Below are 19,020 nucleotides of genomic sequence, written 5' to 3'. Positions count from 1 at the left end.
TGCTCTGTAAATATAGAAATATTTATATGCTTATACATGAATGTTCACCATCTGAATATTTTCAGCTTTTGTTCCTCTCTACATACATATCTCTATATATATTTACATTTATATATGTATGCATATATATTTTATATACCAAGCCCAAGTACATTTAATTGAATCTTTATCTCTCTCTCTCTCTCTCTCTCTCTCACTATATATATATATATATAATATATATATTTAAATATATACATATATATATATAAGAATAAATGTTTTATATATAAAGAACGTGAAATACAGGAAGGGACAAACACGGAACACAGACAAATCATTCGAAGCCTTCAATCTTCAGTCAGACACCGAATCATCATAGCAAATTTCGGCTGTTCAATTCTATATATATATCATCATCATCATCATCATCATCGTTTAGCGTCCGCTTTCCATACTAGCATGGGTTGGACGGTTCAACTGAGGTCTGGGAAGCCAGAAGGCTGCACCGGGCCCAGTCTGATCTGGCAATGTTTCTACGGCTGGATGCCCTTCCTAACGCCAACCACTCCATGAGTGTAGTGGGTGCTTTTTACGTGCCACCTGCACTGGTATCACAGCTGCAATTTCCATAGATGTTGATCGATTTCGATTCTCACTTGCCTCAACAGGTCTTCACAAGTAAAGTTTTGTGTCCCCAGAAGGAAAGGTATGCATAAGTGGACTGGCACAACCTGGGTTATGGTCTCACTTGTCCTGCTGGGTCTTCTCATGCACAGCACACTTCCAAAGGTCTCGGCCTCTAGTCATTTCTTCAGTGAGACCTAAAGTTCGAAGGTTGTGCTTCACCACCTCGTCCCAGGTTTTCCTGGGTCTGCCTCTTCCACAGGTTCCCTCAACTGCTAGGGTATGGCACTTTTTCACACAACTATATTCATCCATTCTCGCCACATGACCATACCAGCGTAAACGTCTCTCTTGCACACCACAACTAATGCTTCTTAGGTCCAGCTTTTCTCTCAAGGTACTTACACTCTGTCGAGTATGAACACTGACATTACACATCCATTGGAGCATACTGGCTTCATTTCTTGCGAGCTTACGCATATCCTCAGCAGTCATGGCCCATGTTTCACTGCCATGTAGCATGGCTGTTCATACACACGCGTCATACAGTCTGCCTTTTACTCTGAGCAAGAGGCCTTCTGTCACCAGCAGAGGTAAGAGCTCTCTGAACTTTGCCCAAGCTATTCTTACTCTAGCAGTTACACTTTCAGCACACCCACCCCTGCTACTGACTTGGTCACCTAGGTAACGGAAGCTATCAACTATTTCTAGTTTTTCTCCCTGGAATGTGGAAGAAGTTGGTCTCAGAGCATTTTCAGTGTTTTCCGTTATATATACATATATATATTTCTTTACTACCCACAAGGGGTGAAACACAGAGGGGACAAACAAGGACAGACAAAGCGATTAAGTCGATTCCATGGACCCTCAGTGCATAACTGGTACTTAATTTATCGACCCTGAAAGGATGAAAGGCAAAGTCGACCTCAGCGGAATTTGAACTCACAACGTAACGGCAGACAAAATGCCACAAAGCATTTCACCCGGCATGCTAATGTTTCTGCCAGCTCGCCGCCTATATATACATATATATTAGTTTAATATATATGTAGTGTGATGGAGGAAAAGATAACAGAAAAAGAAGCAAAAGGGAGAAAGAACTACAGAGACCTTACCTGTTGACCTAGGCGGAATGAGCAATCACTGTCAAGAATAAATATGTCGTTGCATGCTGCCGTCTCTCATCCAACTCGCCACACCTGCTTTTTTTTTTTTTTTCACTTCCATTTACCTCATCTGCAGCCCTCTCCACCAACACCACATAGCTCATCACAGCCCATAACACCACAAACACCACATCACACTACATCACCCTACATATATATTAAACTAATATATATGTATATATATTAACTAATATATATGTATATATAACGGAAAATACTGAAAATGTTCTGAGACCAACTTCTGCCACATTCCAGGGAGAAAAACTAGAAATAGTTGATAGCTTCCGTTACCTAGGTGACCAAGTCAGTAGCGGGGGCGGGTGTGCTGAAAGTGTAACTGCTAGAGTAGAGCTCTTACCTCTGCTGGTGACAAAAGGCCTCTCGCAAGGGGCTAAACACAGAGGGGACAAACAAGGATAGACAAACGGATTAAGTCGATTATATTGACCCCAGTGTGTAACTCGTACTTAATTTATCGACCCCGAAAGGATGAAAGGCAAAGTTGACCTCGGAGGAATTTGAACTCAGAACATAACGGCAGACGAAATATGGCTACGTATTTTCGCCCGGCGTGCTAACGTTTCTGCCAGCTCGCCACAATATATATATAAACCCCCTCCCCTACACACACACGCTGCATAGCATTTCTTTTAGTAAAGAAGCAACTGTTTTACTAATACTTCATAGGTTAAAATTTGAAACTTACCGGCACAATGGTGTTCTGTTTTTTAAATTTTGGTAATGAAAGTCTAAAGCTGTCTTTGTCTGTGGTTTGCCTTAAACTTTTAGGTTGAATTACACCTAAAGTACAAAAAAAAAAACCAGAGAAAATTAATGATCTTTTCCTAATTAGCATAAATGAATGGAATGTTTGTAGTTCTTTACAAAACTCTAGCATTATGAGAGTAAAATTATGAATGAGAAAACAAATAACGACCGGCCTCAACCACAACTAACTTGCAGCCAAAGAAACAGCCCTTGGTCACTCTCGGCCACTTGATCACTTTCAGGTGAAGTGCAAAAGCATGGAATGCTAGAATTTTCACTTTTCACAGCAAATGAACTTCTTCAGTTGAACTCTTTCAACCATTTTGTTACAGTAATTCTGTTGAAATGCACTGCATTTGTGGCAATAAATTTTGAAAATTTAGGCGTAGGAGTGGCTGTGTGGTAAGTAGCTTGCTTACCAACCACATGGTTCTAGGTTCAGTCCCACTATGTGGCACCTTGGGCAAGTGTCTTCTACTATAGCCTCAGGCCGACCGAAGCCTTGTGATGGAAACTGAAAGAAGCCTGTCGTATATATGTATATATATATGTGTGTGTGTGTGTGTGTGTAAATATTTGTGTGTCTGTGTTTGTCCCCCCAAATCACTTGACAACCGATGCTGGTGTGTTTATGTCCTTGTAACTTAGCAGTTCGACAAAAGAGACCAATAGAATAAGTACTAGGCTTACAAAGAATAAGTCCAGGGGGTTGATTTGCTCTACTAAAGGCGGTGCTCCAGCATGGCCACAGTCAAATGACTGAAACAAGTAAAAGAGTAAAAGAGTATAATCAGGCATGCTTGTGTGGTAAGAAGTTTGCTTCCCAACCACATGGTTCTAGGTTCAGTTCCACTGCGTGGCACCTTGGGCAAGTGTCTTCTATTATAGCCTCAGGCCAACCAAAGCCTTGTCAGTGGATTTGGAAGATGGAAACTGAAAGAAGCCCGTCATGTGTGGGGGGGGTGAGTCTGTGTGTGTATGTGCGCATGTGCATGTGTGCATGCGTGCCAGTATGTGTCTGTGTTTTGTTTGTCCCCCACCACTGCTTGACAACCGGTGTTGGAGTATTTACATCCCCTTAACTTAGTGGTTTGGCAAAAGAGATCAATAAAATAGATACCAGGCCTAAAAAAATCTTTTAAAAAAGTATTGCAGTTGATTCATTCGACTAAAAATTCATCGAGGCAGTGCTCCAGCATGGCCACAGTCTCATGACTAAAACAAAAAAAAGTCAAAGAATGTGTTGAAAAATTTTGGGATCTTTACTTTTTGACCTACAGACTTAAAAAATAATTGTTTGTAACTAAACACTTTCAAACTTCGGACACTGGTAGAATGTGTCATATAAAACATTTTTTACTCCTAGCATTCTTGAGAAAAACTTATATTTACGAAGTTATTTCACATTGAAGTTCTCATATTTCGGTAATTTCAACCAATCAATGACGTGCATTCAGCTGAATAAAATTACTGCCGTTGTTTGTCAACAACTATCGGCGATGTATTTTTCGTTTGTCACTGTTATTTATGACATCGTTTGTGCATTTGTACTGGTTTTAAGGTTTTAGGGTCAGGGTTGGGGTTTTAGGGTTAGGGTTAAGGTTTTAGGGTCAGGGTTAGGGTTTTAGGGTTAGGGTTGTCATAAATAACAGTGACAAACGAAATATACACCACTGGAAGTTCTTGTTGACAAACAACAGCAGTAATTTTATTCAGCTGAATACACGTCATTGATTGGTTGAAATTACCAAAATATGAGAACTTTAACGTGAAATAACTTTGTAAATATAAGTTTTTCTCAAAAATGCTAAGAGTAAAAGATGTTTTATATGACACATTCTACCAGTGCCCAAAGTTTGAAAGTGTTTAGTTACAAAAAATTATTTTTAAAATCTGCAGGTCAAAAGGGAAAGATCCAAATTTTGTTCTTATTAAACTGGTGCTTAGAACATAAATGAACAATAAACTTTTGATTGAAGGTTTCTATTTAAATCCTTTTAACCCTTTAGTGTTCGTATTACTCTGCCAGATGTAATGCTTATTTATTCATATCATTTTGAATTAATCATGCATTGATAGCTTTGAGATTTTGATGATGTGATTGTTTATTCTTAGAATGACATTTTAGGGTAGGTGTGACATGCCAGTTCTGGCCAATTTGAACATAAAACAAGTAGAATATTTGGGCTAGATATGGCTGCTTTAAATGCTAAAGGATTAAATCAAGAAATTTTATATCACAGGATTGAAGGTGGTTTTAGGTGGTTAGTATTGAAAGGGTTATTCTTGCTAGTAAAATTTACGTCAAAGTCTGTCTTGAGCATAGAAGCATATTCCAGTTTCCTTAACTATGTGGTCAAGAAGCTCACTTTGCAAACTGTGGTTTCCGGTTCAGTCCCACTGCATGGCACCTCGGGCAAATGTCTTCTACTATAGCTCCAGGCCAACCAATACCTTGTGAATTAATTTAGTCTACAGAAACTGTATGGAAGCCTGTCATATACAAATAGATACATACATACATACATACATACATACATACATACATATGTACATACATACATACATACGTACATAAACAGACAGACAAGAAGGTAGGTAGGTAGATAGGTAGATAGATAGATAAGTAGGTAGACAGACAGACAGACAGACAGACGGATAAATAGATGTAGATATATATATATATAATATATATATATATATATATATATATATATATATATATATATATATAAGAACTTTAGTTGAACTTATTTTTTGTAAAGCCTGGTACTTATTCTATCGGTCACTTTTGCCAAACTGCTAACTTATAGGGACGTTAGCACACCAACACCAGTTGTCAAGCAGAGGTGAGGGACAAACACAAGCACAAAGACACACACACACACACACACATACACACACAAAAACACACATACACTTCAGTTTTTGTCTGCCAAATCTCTGTGTGTGTCTGTGTGGATTGATGGATTGATAGATATAGATAGATAGACAGACAGACAGACAGACAAAGAGATAGGTACAACAGGTACCTTTTCAGTTTCTATCTGCCAAATCTACTCATAAGGCTTTGGTCCACCCAGGACTAATAGTAGGACCCTAGAACCATGTGGTGGGGAAACAAACTTCTTACCACACAGCCAAGCCTTTGCTTTTTTTCATTTTTTCCTGGTTCCAGTCACTGAACTGCAGCCATGCTAGAATACCTCAAAACTAATAAAAGACAAAATCTGCCTGTGTCGACCTGAAGAAGCTTTCTGTACATTGCTGTAAAGAAACATAATCAAATACCACAAAATATTTCATCTGATACTCTACTGACTCTGTCATTCATCACCTTCAATTGACAAAAGTATGATAACTATTGGGATGTCCAGAAAGTTCGTGTCGATTTATAGTAGCTTACCTTTCGACTTATTTTAGAACATGGTTGAGTCCATAAAATAGGATTTGACTACACCTCCATTTAGAGCACAATTTAAGCTATCTTTTCGTGGAAGAAGGCTTATGTTCCTACAACCTGTGTTAATTCTGTAACCCTTTAAAATGGAAGATAAGAAAGTTCATCTTAGGCACTTGATGCTTTGGGAACCAGACAAAAATTGCTGCAGCTCGGCTGGGATGTGTTACCCCACCCTCCATATTCACCAGATATTGCTCCTTTGGATTTCCATTTATTCAGGTCTCTGCAGAATAGTCTTAAGGATAAAAATTTCAATTCCTTGGATGACATAAAAAGATACCTTGATGAATTCTTTGCCATGAAACCACCTCAATTCTGGGAAGAGGGTATTTTCAAGTTAAAGGGAAGATGGAGATGCATTGTGTAACAAAATGGTTCATATTTGGTTGATTAAAAATCTAATGCCAAGTGTTTATTGACCTTTTTCTTTCCTTTAAAAGTCGGTATGAACTTTCTGGACAACCCAATATAAGCTCTATAAGCACAGAGGTTTATATACATACCTTTTTCATTTAGAATCATTTCAGAAATCCCAACTTGTTCATACACTGCATGGCATGTTTGACTCAGAGCAAGGGTTGAACTAAAAATAAAACATAATCTTTAAAATGAATATTCACATATTCTTTCATTCTTTCATTTGTTTCAGTCTTTTGACTGTGGCCATGCTGGAGCACTGCCTTTAGTAAAAAAATCGATCCCAGTACTTATTCTTTGTAAGCCTAGTACTTATTCTATCAGTCTCTTTTACCGAACTGCTAAGTTACACACCAACATCGGTTGTCGAGCGATGGTAGGGGGAACCGATGTTGGTGGGGGCAAACACAGAAACACAAACATATACAGACATACATACATACATACATACATATATATATATATATATATATATATATATAAAACCTGCTCTGTGTAAGCCTTCAACTTGTTTGGGCACGCTTATGTTAAGAAACAATTTTAGAATGATTTTTTTCTGTCAAAACACTAAAAATAACTGACCAATAAAAAAAATAACCAACCAAGATTCAACCAAATCAAAAAATAAACCCAAATACTAAGCGAACAATAATGAACCATCCCACTGCCATTGCGCATGCACACGCACACACATAAACATGCACACCCACACATGCATGCATGCACACACACACACACACATACATATTAGATACCCGCTTTTACATACACACATATATATTCACACAGAGTTCAAACATTGTTTGATTTATTTTTTTCAGCATACAATTTTCATCATCCCACTACCAAGTATGACATCACCCCTTTCTCATTCATAAACACAAGAGTATTAGTATTATTATAGTAGATTATCTTGGTAACCATGGGAGCTATCAAAAAAATACAAAGCCCAGCATCACCACTGAATCATTCTACATATATCTGTGTAATTTTTTGCGCAATTCCACCCAGCCATTTGACCATGAATCGCAAGACAAGAAAGAATTTCCCATGTCAAATTTATATGTTTAGACATATACGACAGGCTTCTTTCAGTTTCCATCTACCAAATCCACTCAAAAGGCTTTGGTCAGCATGAGGCTATAGTAGGAGACTCTTGCCCAAGGTTCCACACAGTGGGACTGAACTTGGAACCATGTGGTTGGTAAACAAACTACTTACCACACAGCCACTCCTGCGCTTATATATACAGAAATATATAAAAAGAATTCAAAATTATATAGGCGTAGGAATGGCTGTGTGGTTCGTAGCTTGCTTACAAACCACATGGTTCTGAGTTCAGTCCCACTGTATGGCACCTTGGGCAAGTGTCTTCAACTATAGCCTCGGGCCGACCAAAGCCTTGTGAGTGGATTTGGTAGACGGGAGCTGAAAGAAGCCCATTGTATATATGTATGTATATATATATATGCGTGTGTGTGTGTATGTTTGTGTGTCTGTGTTTATCCCTCCAACATCGCTTGACAACCGATGCCGGTGTGTTTACGTCCCTGTAACTTAGCAGTTCAGCAAAAGAGAACCAATAGAATAAGTACTAGGCTTACAAGTGCTCGACTTATAAGTGCTCGACTAAAGGCGGTGTTCCAGCATGGCCGCAGTCAAATGACTGATACAAGTAAAAAGAGAGAAAGAGAGAGAGAGCAATTCACACAATCTCGAAAATTCTGAAAGAATCTCAAAACATTCAAAAGTTTCAGAGTTATGAAGTTTTAAAGTTCTAAAGATTTAAAAGTACTAGAGAGGTTGTGTTGTTTCCAGCAAGACTAAAAGATCCTCTGTATCCTGCATTGCCTATATTCACCAACCACTGCACAAAGTATATTGAATATGTTTTATCATGGCACCAGTTTTAGAGAGACTATTTTGTTTCTGACAAGATTAACGAGTATTCTTTATTCTCTTACTTTCTCTATTCTTTTCATTTGTTTCAACTATTGGACAACAGCCATACTGGAGCACTGCCTTATGGGTTCATTTGAACAAATCAGCCTCAGTATTTATTTTTGCAGAACCACTAAGTTATAAAGACGTAAACAAACCAACACCACATTATTTACATTATTTACATTTGACGGATATTTGTCCTCATCTTGTTTGTTGTTAACACAATGTTTCAGCTGATATACCCTCCAACCTTCTTCAGGTGTCTTGGGGAAATTTCAAACCTGGGTTCTCATTCATAAGGTATTTTTCGATGATCGAACTCGGAATCTTGGGGTTAGTAGTCTGCGCCGCAGGCTACTAATCCCAAGATTATAATAATAATAATGATGATGATGATGATGATGATGATAATAACATTGAAAAATAACCTTATGAATGAGAACCCAGGTTTGAAATTTCCCCAAGACACCTGATGAAGGTTGGAGGGTATATCAACTGAAACGTGTTAACAACAAACAAGATGAGGACAAATATCCATCAAATGTAAATAATGTACATAATTCCTCATCTCTTAAATACAGAACTGTAAAACCAGCAGCAGTTGTCAAACAGTGATGTGGGAGGAGGGACGGCAAAAACCGACAAAATGATACATACACACACATCATCCTCACTTCATCAACATTTAATGTCTGCTTCCCATATTGACATGGGTATTGGATGGTGTTTCAAGAGCCAATGAGCTAGTGGACTGTGCCAAGCTCCAATGTCTGTGTTGGCATGGTTTCTACAGCAGAATACCCTTCCTAGTGCCAATAACTTTACAGAGTGCATATGTCCATATATGTATGCATGTGTGTGTGTGTGTGTATATATATATATATATGCATGTATGTTGAGAGAGAGAGAGGTAGGTGGGTACACGGACAGACAGACGATAGATAGAGAGGGGGGGGAGATGTGATGTGATGTGTTTCCGCCCAGTTTCTGTCTACCAAATTCATTTACAAAGCATTAATCGGCCCAACTGCCTGAGGTGCCACACGGTGGGATTGAACCCAAAACCAAAAGTTCAAAAGTGTACTTCTTCACCACACAGCCATATTTGCAACTATAAATTTCAAATTTGTAAAAATATAAAGTTTTTGATAAACTGAAATCAGAGTAGGAAAAAAGTCTCAAGTTTAAATTCAAACTAAAATTGAAATTCAGAAAAAAATTTTTTTTAAATTGATAAATAAAATTATCTGCTTGAATGCAGATTTCAGGGATTTTTTTTTTTCTCTTAAGCAAATTTATAAGAGTTTACATTTCAATTTCAGATTCTAAATTTTGTTTTTAGTTTCTTTCCATTTTCCTAATTTTAGTTTATGTAAACATCTCACTTTTATCCATTTAATATTTCTCAAAAAAAAAATTGATAAAAAAAACTCAAACAAGAATTTCCATCTTTATTTTGAAGTTTAAATTGATAAGTCAACAAGTAAAATCAAAACTTCCATTAATTTTATAGTTTCCATTAAAATCAACACCAAAATTTCACTTTTTATCATTAAAACTAGTGATAGATCTTCATGATGGTTAGTTTCAGTATAACACATGTCAAGGCATTATAGTGCATTCGCATATCCAACTTTCACTTTAAAGCACCATTCACACATGAAAAACACATACACAAATCAAATTCGATGACTGGTATCCGTGCTAGTGGAGTGCTAAGAGCACCATCCGAATATGATCGTTGCCAGAGCAGCTAACTGGCTTCTGTGCTGGTGGCACGTAAAAAGCACCATTCAATCGTGATCGTTACCAGTGTCTCCTTACTGGCACGTGAAAAAACATTCGAGCGAGGTCATTGCCAGTGCCGCTGGACTGGCTCCTGTGCAGGTGGCATGTAAAAAACACCATTTGAGCATGGCCGTTGCCAGTACCGCCTGACTGGCCCTCATGCCAGTGGCACGTAAAAGCACCCACTTCACTCTCGGAGTGGTTGGCATTAGGAAGGGCATCCAGCTGTAGAAACTCTGCCAGATCAGATTGGAGGCTGGTAGAGCCATCTGGTCTGCCAGTCCTCAGTCAAATCGTCCAACCCATGTCAGCATGGAAAGCGGACATTAAATGATGATGATGATGATGATGATGATGATGATGACAAACACACAATATAAAGATAAATATGGAACACCTATGCAAACCTCTGCTGTCTCCCTTTGATTTCTCACCTGTCATTTTTTTCCTTAACTTTCCTCTCCCAAATTTTAATGCTTACTTATCTACATTGTTTTGAATTAATTATGTATTACCTCATAGCTTCAAGATTTTGATGAAGGAGTTGTTAATTTTTCAAATGACATTGTCAGGTAGGCATGAGAGATCAGATCTGGCCAAGTTGAACGTAAAATAGGTAGAATATTTGGGTTAGATATTGTTGGTTTAAATGATGTTGAAGAGTATTTCTCTACTCAAGTTTGATAAATATCAGTTAATATACAGCATTGGGGGTGGGTTGCATGCGCATGCATATGTATATATGTATGTATGTATATATATGTATGTATATATATGTATGTATATATATATACATACATACAACTGTTCTTTGATGAGCTACTCAGTGCAATGTGACTATACTCTTTACTGTTTTACTTGTTTCAGTCATGTGACTGTGGCCATGCTGGAGCACCACCTTTAGTCAAGCAAATCGACCTCAGGACTTATTCTTTGTAAGCCTAGTACTTATTCTATCGGTCTCTTTTGCCAAACAGCTAAGTAACGGGGACATAAACACAACAGCATCGGTTGTCAAGCGATGTTGGCGGGAGGGGACAAACACAGACAAACAAACATATACACACACATACATATATATATATATATCATTCACCATGATAGATCGTTAGCCACTACACACATTTTTTTCTCTCCTTGTTTTTGTCTGCGTCCCTTTCTGTAGAAGAGCATAGGCTCGAAATGTAAAAGAATTTTTTCAATTCCTGAGCATTATACTAATACATCTGTTTGTTTTGTACACCACCTGTCTTCATCTTTTGTTTTTTTTGTGAATTCTCCCTATATATATATATATATATATATATATATATAAGTAGTTGAATGAATTATCCTAGCATGGAAAATTCGGTTAACCAATACCTGGGTAGCAAATTCACATTAGAAAACACGGTTGAAGCTACATGTCAAGGGTAGAAACTCCAGGCGGGTTCTTGTGTGGAAATTTGTGTTTTTTTTTATATGAATAAATGAAAGAATGGAGTCGAACGAAGATATTAACAAAATTCCTTTACTCTCGACACATGTTTCGAAGACAGCATACTCTTAATTCTGAAAGAATAAAGGTTGCATTATGCCATCTTCTCATCAGGAAAGATAAGGAGCCTCTTTCAGCCTCAAGACGAACAAAAACTTTTTGATGACTGCCTACATGGTGCCCACAGTGATAATGAGTGTATTTTTTAAAATAATCCGTTATAAGCAATGACGTCAAAATTGGTTGGAAGGAGGAAGTACTAAAAATAGTTAGGGGACAGTATGTATGCTGTATATATGGGGATGTGCGGGTGTTTGCTTGTGTTAATGAGTGCGAGTGTTTATGTGTGTGTATGAGTGTGTGTATATAACTGCATTTGTGTATGTGTAATTGTGTGGGGGGGGGGGACAAATGTCAAATATATTTAGTAGTAAGGTGACAAATTTGTGTCTGTATGTTTGATTGTGTGTGTGATAGAGAGAGAGAGAGAGGGGGGAGAGGTAGAGAGATAGAGATAAACTTACGTCAACGATATTTAGTAGTAATGTAACATGCAACGGAGTAGAAAGAAAGAATTTGTCTATGGCAGTGGTGTAGACGTGAAGCTAATTATTAAAACTAAAGAGGTTATCTATATTATTTATCATTTATATGAATGGAAAGTGTGCTTCTGCCAATGCTTACACTTGTACGATTTTTCTATGAGTGTGTTTACTAGGGGAACCTTAGTGAAAAGGATATAGAAGAGTTCAGAATTACAAATGCCACAAAATTTTCTGCCCAGAAAATTTTGGTGGTGGTGGTGGTGGTGATGATGATGATGCACTTGTCCAAGTAATCTGAATGCTAAAGGGTTAGGACTATAAAGTATGGAAAAAGGACTGTTTAGACAGGTTTATTATAATTGCTGTATAAAATATACTGAGAAAGTTCACACATCCTAAATGAAACAAAAAGCAAATTAAAAAGTGACCTTGAATGTAGCTGATGCCAGGGTCATGTAACTGACACGTTAAAAGCACCCTTCAAACATTGGGTGACATGCTGTGCTTGAGAAGACCTCTTGAGCCAAGTGAAATCATAGTCATGGCGGATGCCAATGCCATCTGACTGACACCCATAAAAAGCATTGGACCTCACGGAGGCAGTGAGAGGTGGCTGAAACCTTTGACAATATACCATGTTTGTGAGACCATAGTTGTGGCCAATGTCAGTGTCAGGTCAATGGCACCTATGCTGATGGCAAGTAAAAAGCACCTACTACACTTTTGGAGTGGTTGGCATAAGGAAGAGCATCCAACTGTAGAAACCTTGCCAGATCAGATCGGAACCATGTGCAGCTCCCCAACTTACCAGATTTCAGTCAAACCATCTAATCCATGCCAGCATGGGAAACAGGCATTATATGATGATGAACTTTACCATTGTTGACAATGAAAGTGTATCTGCTGTAAAGTCAACAGTGTGGATATCACATGATCAGGATTTCCATGACAAACAAAAATGTTTTTTTTATATAAGAATAAATACAGTAGATGCAAAGTATAAGTGGTGACAATTATAAAATACATACTGTATGCCCTTTAATGCATCGCCAAATCTTTTTTGTTGTTTCCAAAATGAAACTGGTGAATGACCTGCAAAATAATAACAATTATTATACAACAAATCTGTAAGATTGATTCCTTAGTCATTCTATGCTATTTTAAGTTTGCCAACTTCATCATTTTGTTACATTTCATAAACCAATATTTCTTACAACAGTTATCCTCCAAGAATAACTCATGCTAGTACAAGAAACCATCCAAATTGACCTAACACACACTTTTTTTCCATCACTGAAGCAATTTTTCTTCTATAGAAATTTTATATCTTTCTTGAAAAGATAAGTTCATATTCTTAAAACACCCAGATCATAGGTTTGACGTCTGTGATTTGCACTGAATAATTCAATCAGTGAACAAAATGTATTATACTTTTTGTTGCATTTGTTTGAAAAATAAATACCAATTCCTCTCTGACTAAAAAAAAAAACCACCTTGAATTCCTATAGATATCTTTTACCATTTATATTTTACTTGTTTCAGTCATTAGACTTTGACAATGCTGGGGCATCATCTTGAAGAGTTTCTTAGTGGAACAAATCAACCCCAGTATTTATATCTTAAAGTCTGGTGCTTATTCTAACAGCCTCTTTTGCCAAACCGCTGAGTTACAGGAACATAAACAAACCAATTCCAGTTGTCAAATTGTGGTGGGGGATAAACACAGACATAAACACACACACACACACACACACACACACACACACATATACACACACACACACACACACACATACAACAGGCTCCTTCAGTTTCTGTCTACCAAATCCACTCACAAAGTTTTGGACAGTCCAATGCTATAATAAATGATACTTGCCCAAGGTATCATGCAGTGGGACTGAACTCAGATAGGTTTGTGTGATAAGAAGCAAACTTCTTATCACACAAACCTTTCCAACACAAATGTGAACAAAAAAAACAGAAGTAACTTTAGAACATAGATTCTTCTTGATGATTTTCATTACAATGGTTCTTCGACTTAAGGATATCAACCAGGAAACTAGTTATCATTTATAATTTATGGTAAAAAGAACTAATTCTTCATTTATTCACTCCAAAATTGATAAAGATGTACAAAGTTTAAAATTCTCCGCAACATTCATGAAATAAAGCAACAGAAAATATTTTCTAAACCATAATGTATGGTAAGTAAGAAAACAATGGAATTTTCATTTAAATATAATATTACTTACATTCTATTGAATCTGTTTCACGGGTTTTCCTATTTCCAAGACTATCTCCTCGATTCATTACTAAATCAGCTGGGTCTCTTTGAATTTGCTCTAGGAAAAAGGACATTTCAACAAATACAGAACCATAAAACAACTTCTGACAAAAACATTTAGCTACACCTTACTCATTATCTAAACAGGATATGTTATCAATACTTATAAAATAAACACTGCCTGTCTGTTTGGAGAACTAATCATTTAACATTCTCTTCCTTTGTCTTATGAATGAAGTAGGACTCAGAGGAATAATATCTAATTATCTTATTTCAATAAGATATAGGGAAGTTCGTTTTCTTTCCTTTTTTTTTTTTTATTGAAGTTGATATATCTTGTTTCCTCAAGACTCACTTTCCAAATTCCATACTTAATACTGTCTCCCAATCCTTTTGCCATAAAACTGCATCTAGTGCCAGTTACCTCCCCTATCAATGTCTGCTTTCCAACCACTAACCTGCAGTTGAACAGCAACAACAACAGTGGAGGTGCAATGGCCCAATGGTTAGGGCAGCGGACTCGCAGTCGGAGGATTGCGGTTTCGATTCCCAGACCAGGCATTCTGTGTGTTTATTGAGCGAAAACACCTAAAGCTCTACGAGGCTCCGGCAGGGGGTGGTGGCGACCCCTGTTGTACTCTTTTGCCCCAACTTTCTCTCACTCTTTCTTCCTGTTTCTTGCCCCCAACTTCCTACACAACTGCTGAGCCTGGATGCACATTCATCCATCCGTCGATGCTCTCGGTGTCGGGGGTTGACCTGCTTTCTCTTCTAATGCGGAAAAATGATGGTAAATTTTTTTTTAAATCGTAGACTCATCGTAGACGCGGGCTAATAACCAGAAGGGCTCAATATGAATCACGACTATAAGATACCCACTTTTGGTTAAACTGCACCGCAAAATGTGGGAGTAGTTAGGAATCTAAATCGGAGTAGACAGACACACACACACACACAACTTTAGTTTTATATATAAAGATATATAGCATGAAGGCATCTGACTGGACGTCTTGGTCTGCAGTTATACAAATATAAAGTGCCCAGAATATCATTTTATGTTACATTTCAGAGCTTCCTCAGTTTTCCAACCACTGCCATGTAACTTGAACTAGAAACAAATGGGTCTCTCTCTCTCTATATATATATATGGCCCAGTGGTTAGGGTAGTGGACTCGCGGTTGTAGGATTGCGGTTTCAATTCCCAGACCGGGTGTTGTGAGTGTTTATTGAGCGAAAACACCTAAAGCTCCACGGGGCTCCGGCAGGGGGTGGTGGCAATCCCTGCTGTACTCTTTCGCCATAACTTTCTCTCATTCTTTCTTCTGTTGGCCTGCTCGCTTAGCCAGTGGGGTGGCATCATTTAAAGGCTAAAATAATGCGAAGCGCATTGTGACCAGCGATGTGTAGCAACATCTGATAGCCTGGTCGGTCACGGTGATCACGGTGATATATATATCCCTCTCTCTTTCGGAGAGGCACAAGCACCTACACGTACATATACACACACGGCAGTAACTTCCGCATATATATATATATATATGATGATGATATATATATATATATTTTTAAGGTAAATTCTTTGAACAGTTGATGAATTTGTAGAAGGGGTTCTGAAAAGATAAACAGCAACTGACCATGTAACTAATATGCTAACTAAAGGAAGGAAAAAAATTCTATGCTTGCATGGGTTAGATGTGTTTTTAATTGTAGCAGATCATTTAGCAAGTTGTTTGTATCTTTTGGCAACTTCTCTGTGAGATAATGATGATGATGATGACAGTGATCAACAGCAGTAGATTAATGATAACCCTTCCAAATTTTTGATTATTGGCAAAAGTAACTGAAAGATTAAATCATCCTCACTTTATTGTTGCTAAAATACACAAAAATCTACATATTTTTAAAGCTTGCAAAGTTTCTCCAAGCTTATGCATTAATGTTCCTCCTCCTACTGACCTCCAACTTAGACCTATCATTGCTGGCCCTGCTTGTGAAACCCACCTTTTGAGCAACTTCCTCGACATCTTACTCAAACTGTTTCTAAAATATGTGAAAAGCTTCATCAGGGATGACTTAGACAGCCTAACCACCTCTCAAAGACAATAAATAAAGGAACCCTGCTAGTATCATTCGATACTGTACACCAATGTCCCACATGATTATGGTATAGAAGCAATCACCTTCTGGCTAGAAAAATACCCAGAAGGGATCCCAGGACACATCAACCACAGATTCATAATCGCAGCACTCAAATTCATCCTACTGAACAACTATTTCATGTTCAATACAGTTTACTATCAACAAGAATGTGGAATTGCAATGGGAACCTGAGCTGCCCCAGTGATTGCAAACCTTATTATGGGTCACCTAGAACTTAAAACAAACCAATCATCACTATATTATCATATTTTTGTAATTTACCTTACAAAGTTTGACAATTAGTCTGTCGCTTAGAATGGGTCACTTGGAATGGTATCATTCTTACAAATGGCCCTAAAGCAAGCAGGCAGCATTAATGTTGCTGTTTAATTACATCCCATACCATCCCAACAGGTTTTGTAATCTTGCAAGCTGCAGGGTGACCTTACTTGTGCCAGTAGCAGAGAAAAAGCACCCAGTACATGCTGTAAAGTGACATGAGTTAGGAAAAATATCCAGCTGTAAAAAAAACCATGCCAAAGTAGACTCTGGAGCAGGATGCAATCCTTGAGCCCATCAGATCCTGTCAAACTGCCCCCAAGCCATGTCAGCAGAAAACAAGTAAAGATAAAAGTAAAGTTATCTTCTCGAGTCATCCCAACTCATAAGTGCCAGTTTCCCACTTTCTATGGTGTATAAATTCCCCACCAAGCCAGATGGGACACTGGTCTGTCACAGGATTACTCATTTTTGCCGGCTGAGTGAACAGGAGCCATGTGAATTGCTCAAGAACACAGCACATTGCCTGGTCCAGGATTCAAAACCACAATCTTACAATCATGTGTCCGACACCCTAAACACTAAGCCCCGTGCCTCCACCAAGGAACAGAAATATTAACACATTAACTGCCACATGTACCACAAGTAATTCACCACAATTTTCACTCAAATGCCATATCCACCAGTGGTGGTACAGTGCCATAATTTGAGAAAGTATGTTATTCTGTATATCTGGCATGATTTCGAGGATATTTAAAGAACATGAGTGCTGAATATTAATGTTTAATTATGAAATTCTAGGTCGTTACCCATTGTAAAAATGTTAGTTAATCATGCACATACCTTCATAAATTGTACTTTTTCTAAAGTTTGTGTTGCATTGTCTATACATTGAAAAACACAGACACAGGCACAAACAACCAACCCCAAAAAAGTAACTATATATATATATATTATATATATATATATATATATATATATATATATTTCATTTCTTCCGACTCTTGTACTACACATATACATTTGCCGCTAACCCTTAAATGTTCGAATCTATTCACTAATTCTGCTTGTTCTTAAAATATAACCCTTTAATTTGTTTAACCCCTCGGTACCAAGTTAATTTGTTCGTTACTCTGTTCATTTCTTCAAACCCCGATTGTTTTAAGTCTACTGTCCCCAATCAAAATCTCGCAGCCCGCCATTCGCTAACCTGCGTGTTCTTTCCTCCTCAAAATTCTTAAATCTTTTTAAAATGCCTCGGTATGAAGATATTTCGTTCGTCCTCCGCCATTACTTTCAATCAAAACTTCCGTCTTTCCAACCCACTTCCGGTGAACCTATATAAATAATCACCTCGTGTGCTTCTCTTTCATTCACCCTTTCTTGACCACACAGCGATGATCATAGCAAGCAAGCTAAGAATTCTCATTTCATTTCTTCCGACTCTTGTACTACACACATACATTTGCCGCTAACCCTTAAATGTTCGAATCTATTCACTAATTCTGCTTGTTCTTAAAATATAACCCTTTAATTTGTTTAACCCCTCGGTACCAAGTTAATTTGTTCGTTACTCTGTTCATTTCTTCAAACCCCGATTGTTTTAAGTCTACTGTCCCCAATCAAAATCTTCGCAGCCCGCCATTCGTTCGCGGTTCGCCCGCCCTCCCACCCCCACCACCCATACCGGAGAACACTCTGTTTACACCATCCTCACCGGATATTCCCTCTACCACCGCCACCACTACGTGTGTCTGTTCCTCCTACCCCTCCTCCTCAATATACTTTCTCACTATGTATTTTACCTCTGCCTCTCTCCCCCTGGACAGAAGCAGCTAGCGCTGCAGCTCATCAAACGTCCCACTTAACCTGTTATCTTATGTTCATCCTGTTTTGAAATGTGTCACTGCCTCAACCGGCTATCTCCTTCCAGCCCCCTCCCCCACTCGTGATATCCTACGTTTTACTTCCTACTTTTCATTCTGTCTAGAACCTGCCACCAACCCTACCTGTCATCATTTCTCTTTACCCCAAACCTTCCCCACTGGTGCTCCCCTATATTACATGCACCCCCCCCCACTCTCTCTCCCTCTCTCCTCTCTGCCGGAACCCTCCCCCCTGCCGCAATGCAACGAAAAAAGGCA

General features: G+C 38.1%; 1 protein-coding gene across 3 annotated transcripts in view; it reads right to left on the bottom strand.

Moving 5' to 3' along the window:
• The window catches only part of LOC115219665 (MYCBP-associated protein-like), a 133,868-nt gene that overhangs the window by 83,211 nt on the left and 31,637 nt on the right, over nucleotides 1–19,020 (bottom strand). For all 3 annotated transcript variants that reach the window (XM_036509586.1, XM_036509588.1, XM_036509589.1), the window contains exons 6-9: nucleotides 14,427–14,516; nucleotides 13,203–13,266; nucleotides 6,507–6,586; nucleotides 2,479–2,573 (exon numbers count right to left, since the gene is read on the bottom strand). In XM_036509586.1, the coding sequence (XP_036365479.1) occupies nucleotides 2,479–2,573; nucleotides 6,507–6,586; nucleotides 13,203–13,266; nucleotides 14,427–14,516 (329 nt within the window). The remainder of the gene's footprint in view (nucleotides 1–2,478; nucleotides 2,574–6,506; nucleotides 6,587–13,202; nucleotides 13,267–14,426; nucleotides 14,517–19,020) is intronic.

This window comes from Octopus sinensis, linkage group LG15, assembly GCF_006345805.1.
Source record: "Octopus sinensis linkage group LG15, ASM634580v1, whole genome shotgun sequence".
Lineage (NCBI taxonomy): Eukaryota > Metazoa > Mollusca > Cephalopoda > Octopoda > Octopodidae > Octopus > Octopus sinensis.
The sequence above is the reverse complement of the archived record's forward strand: the minus strand, read 5'-3'. Positions and strand labels throughout refer to the sequence as shown.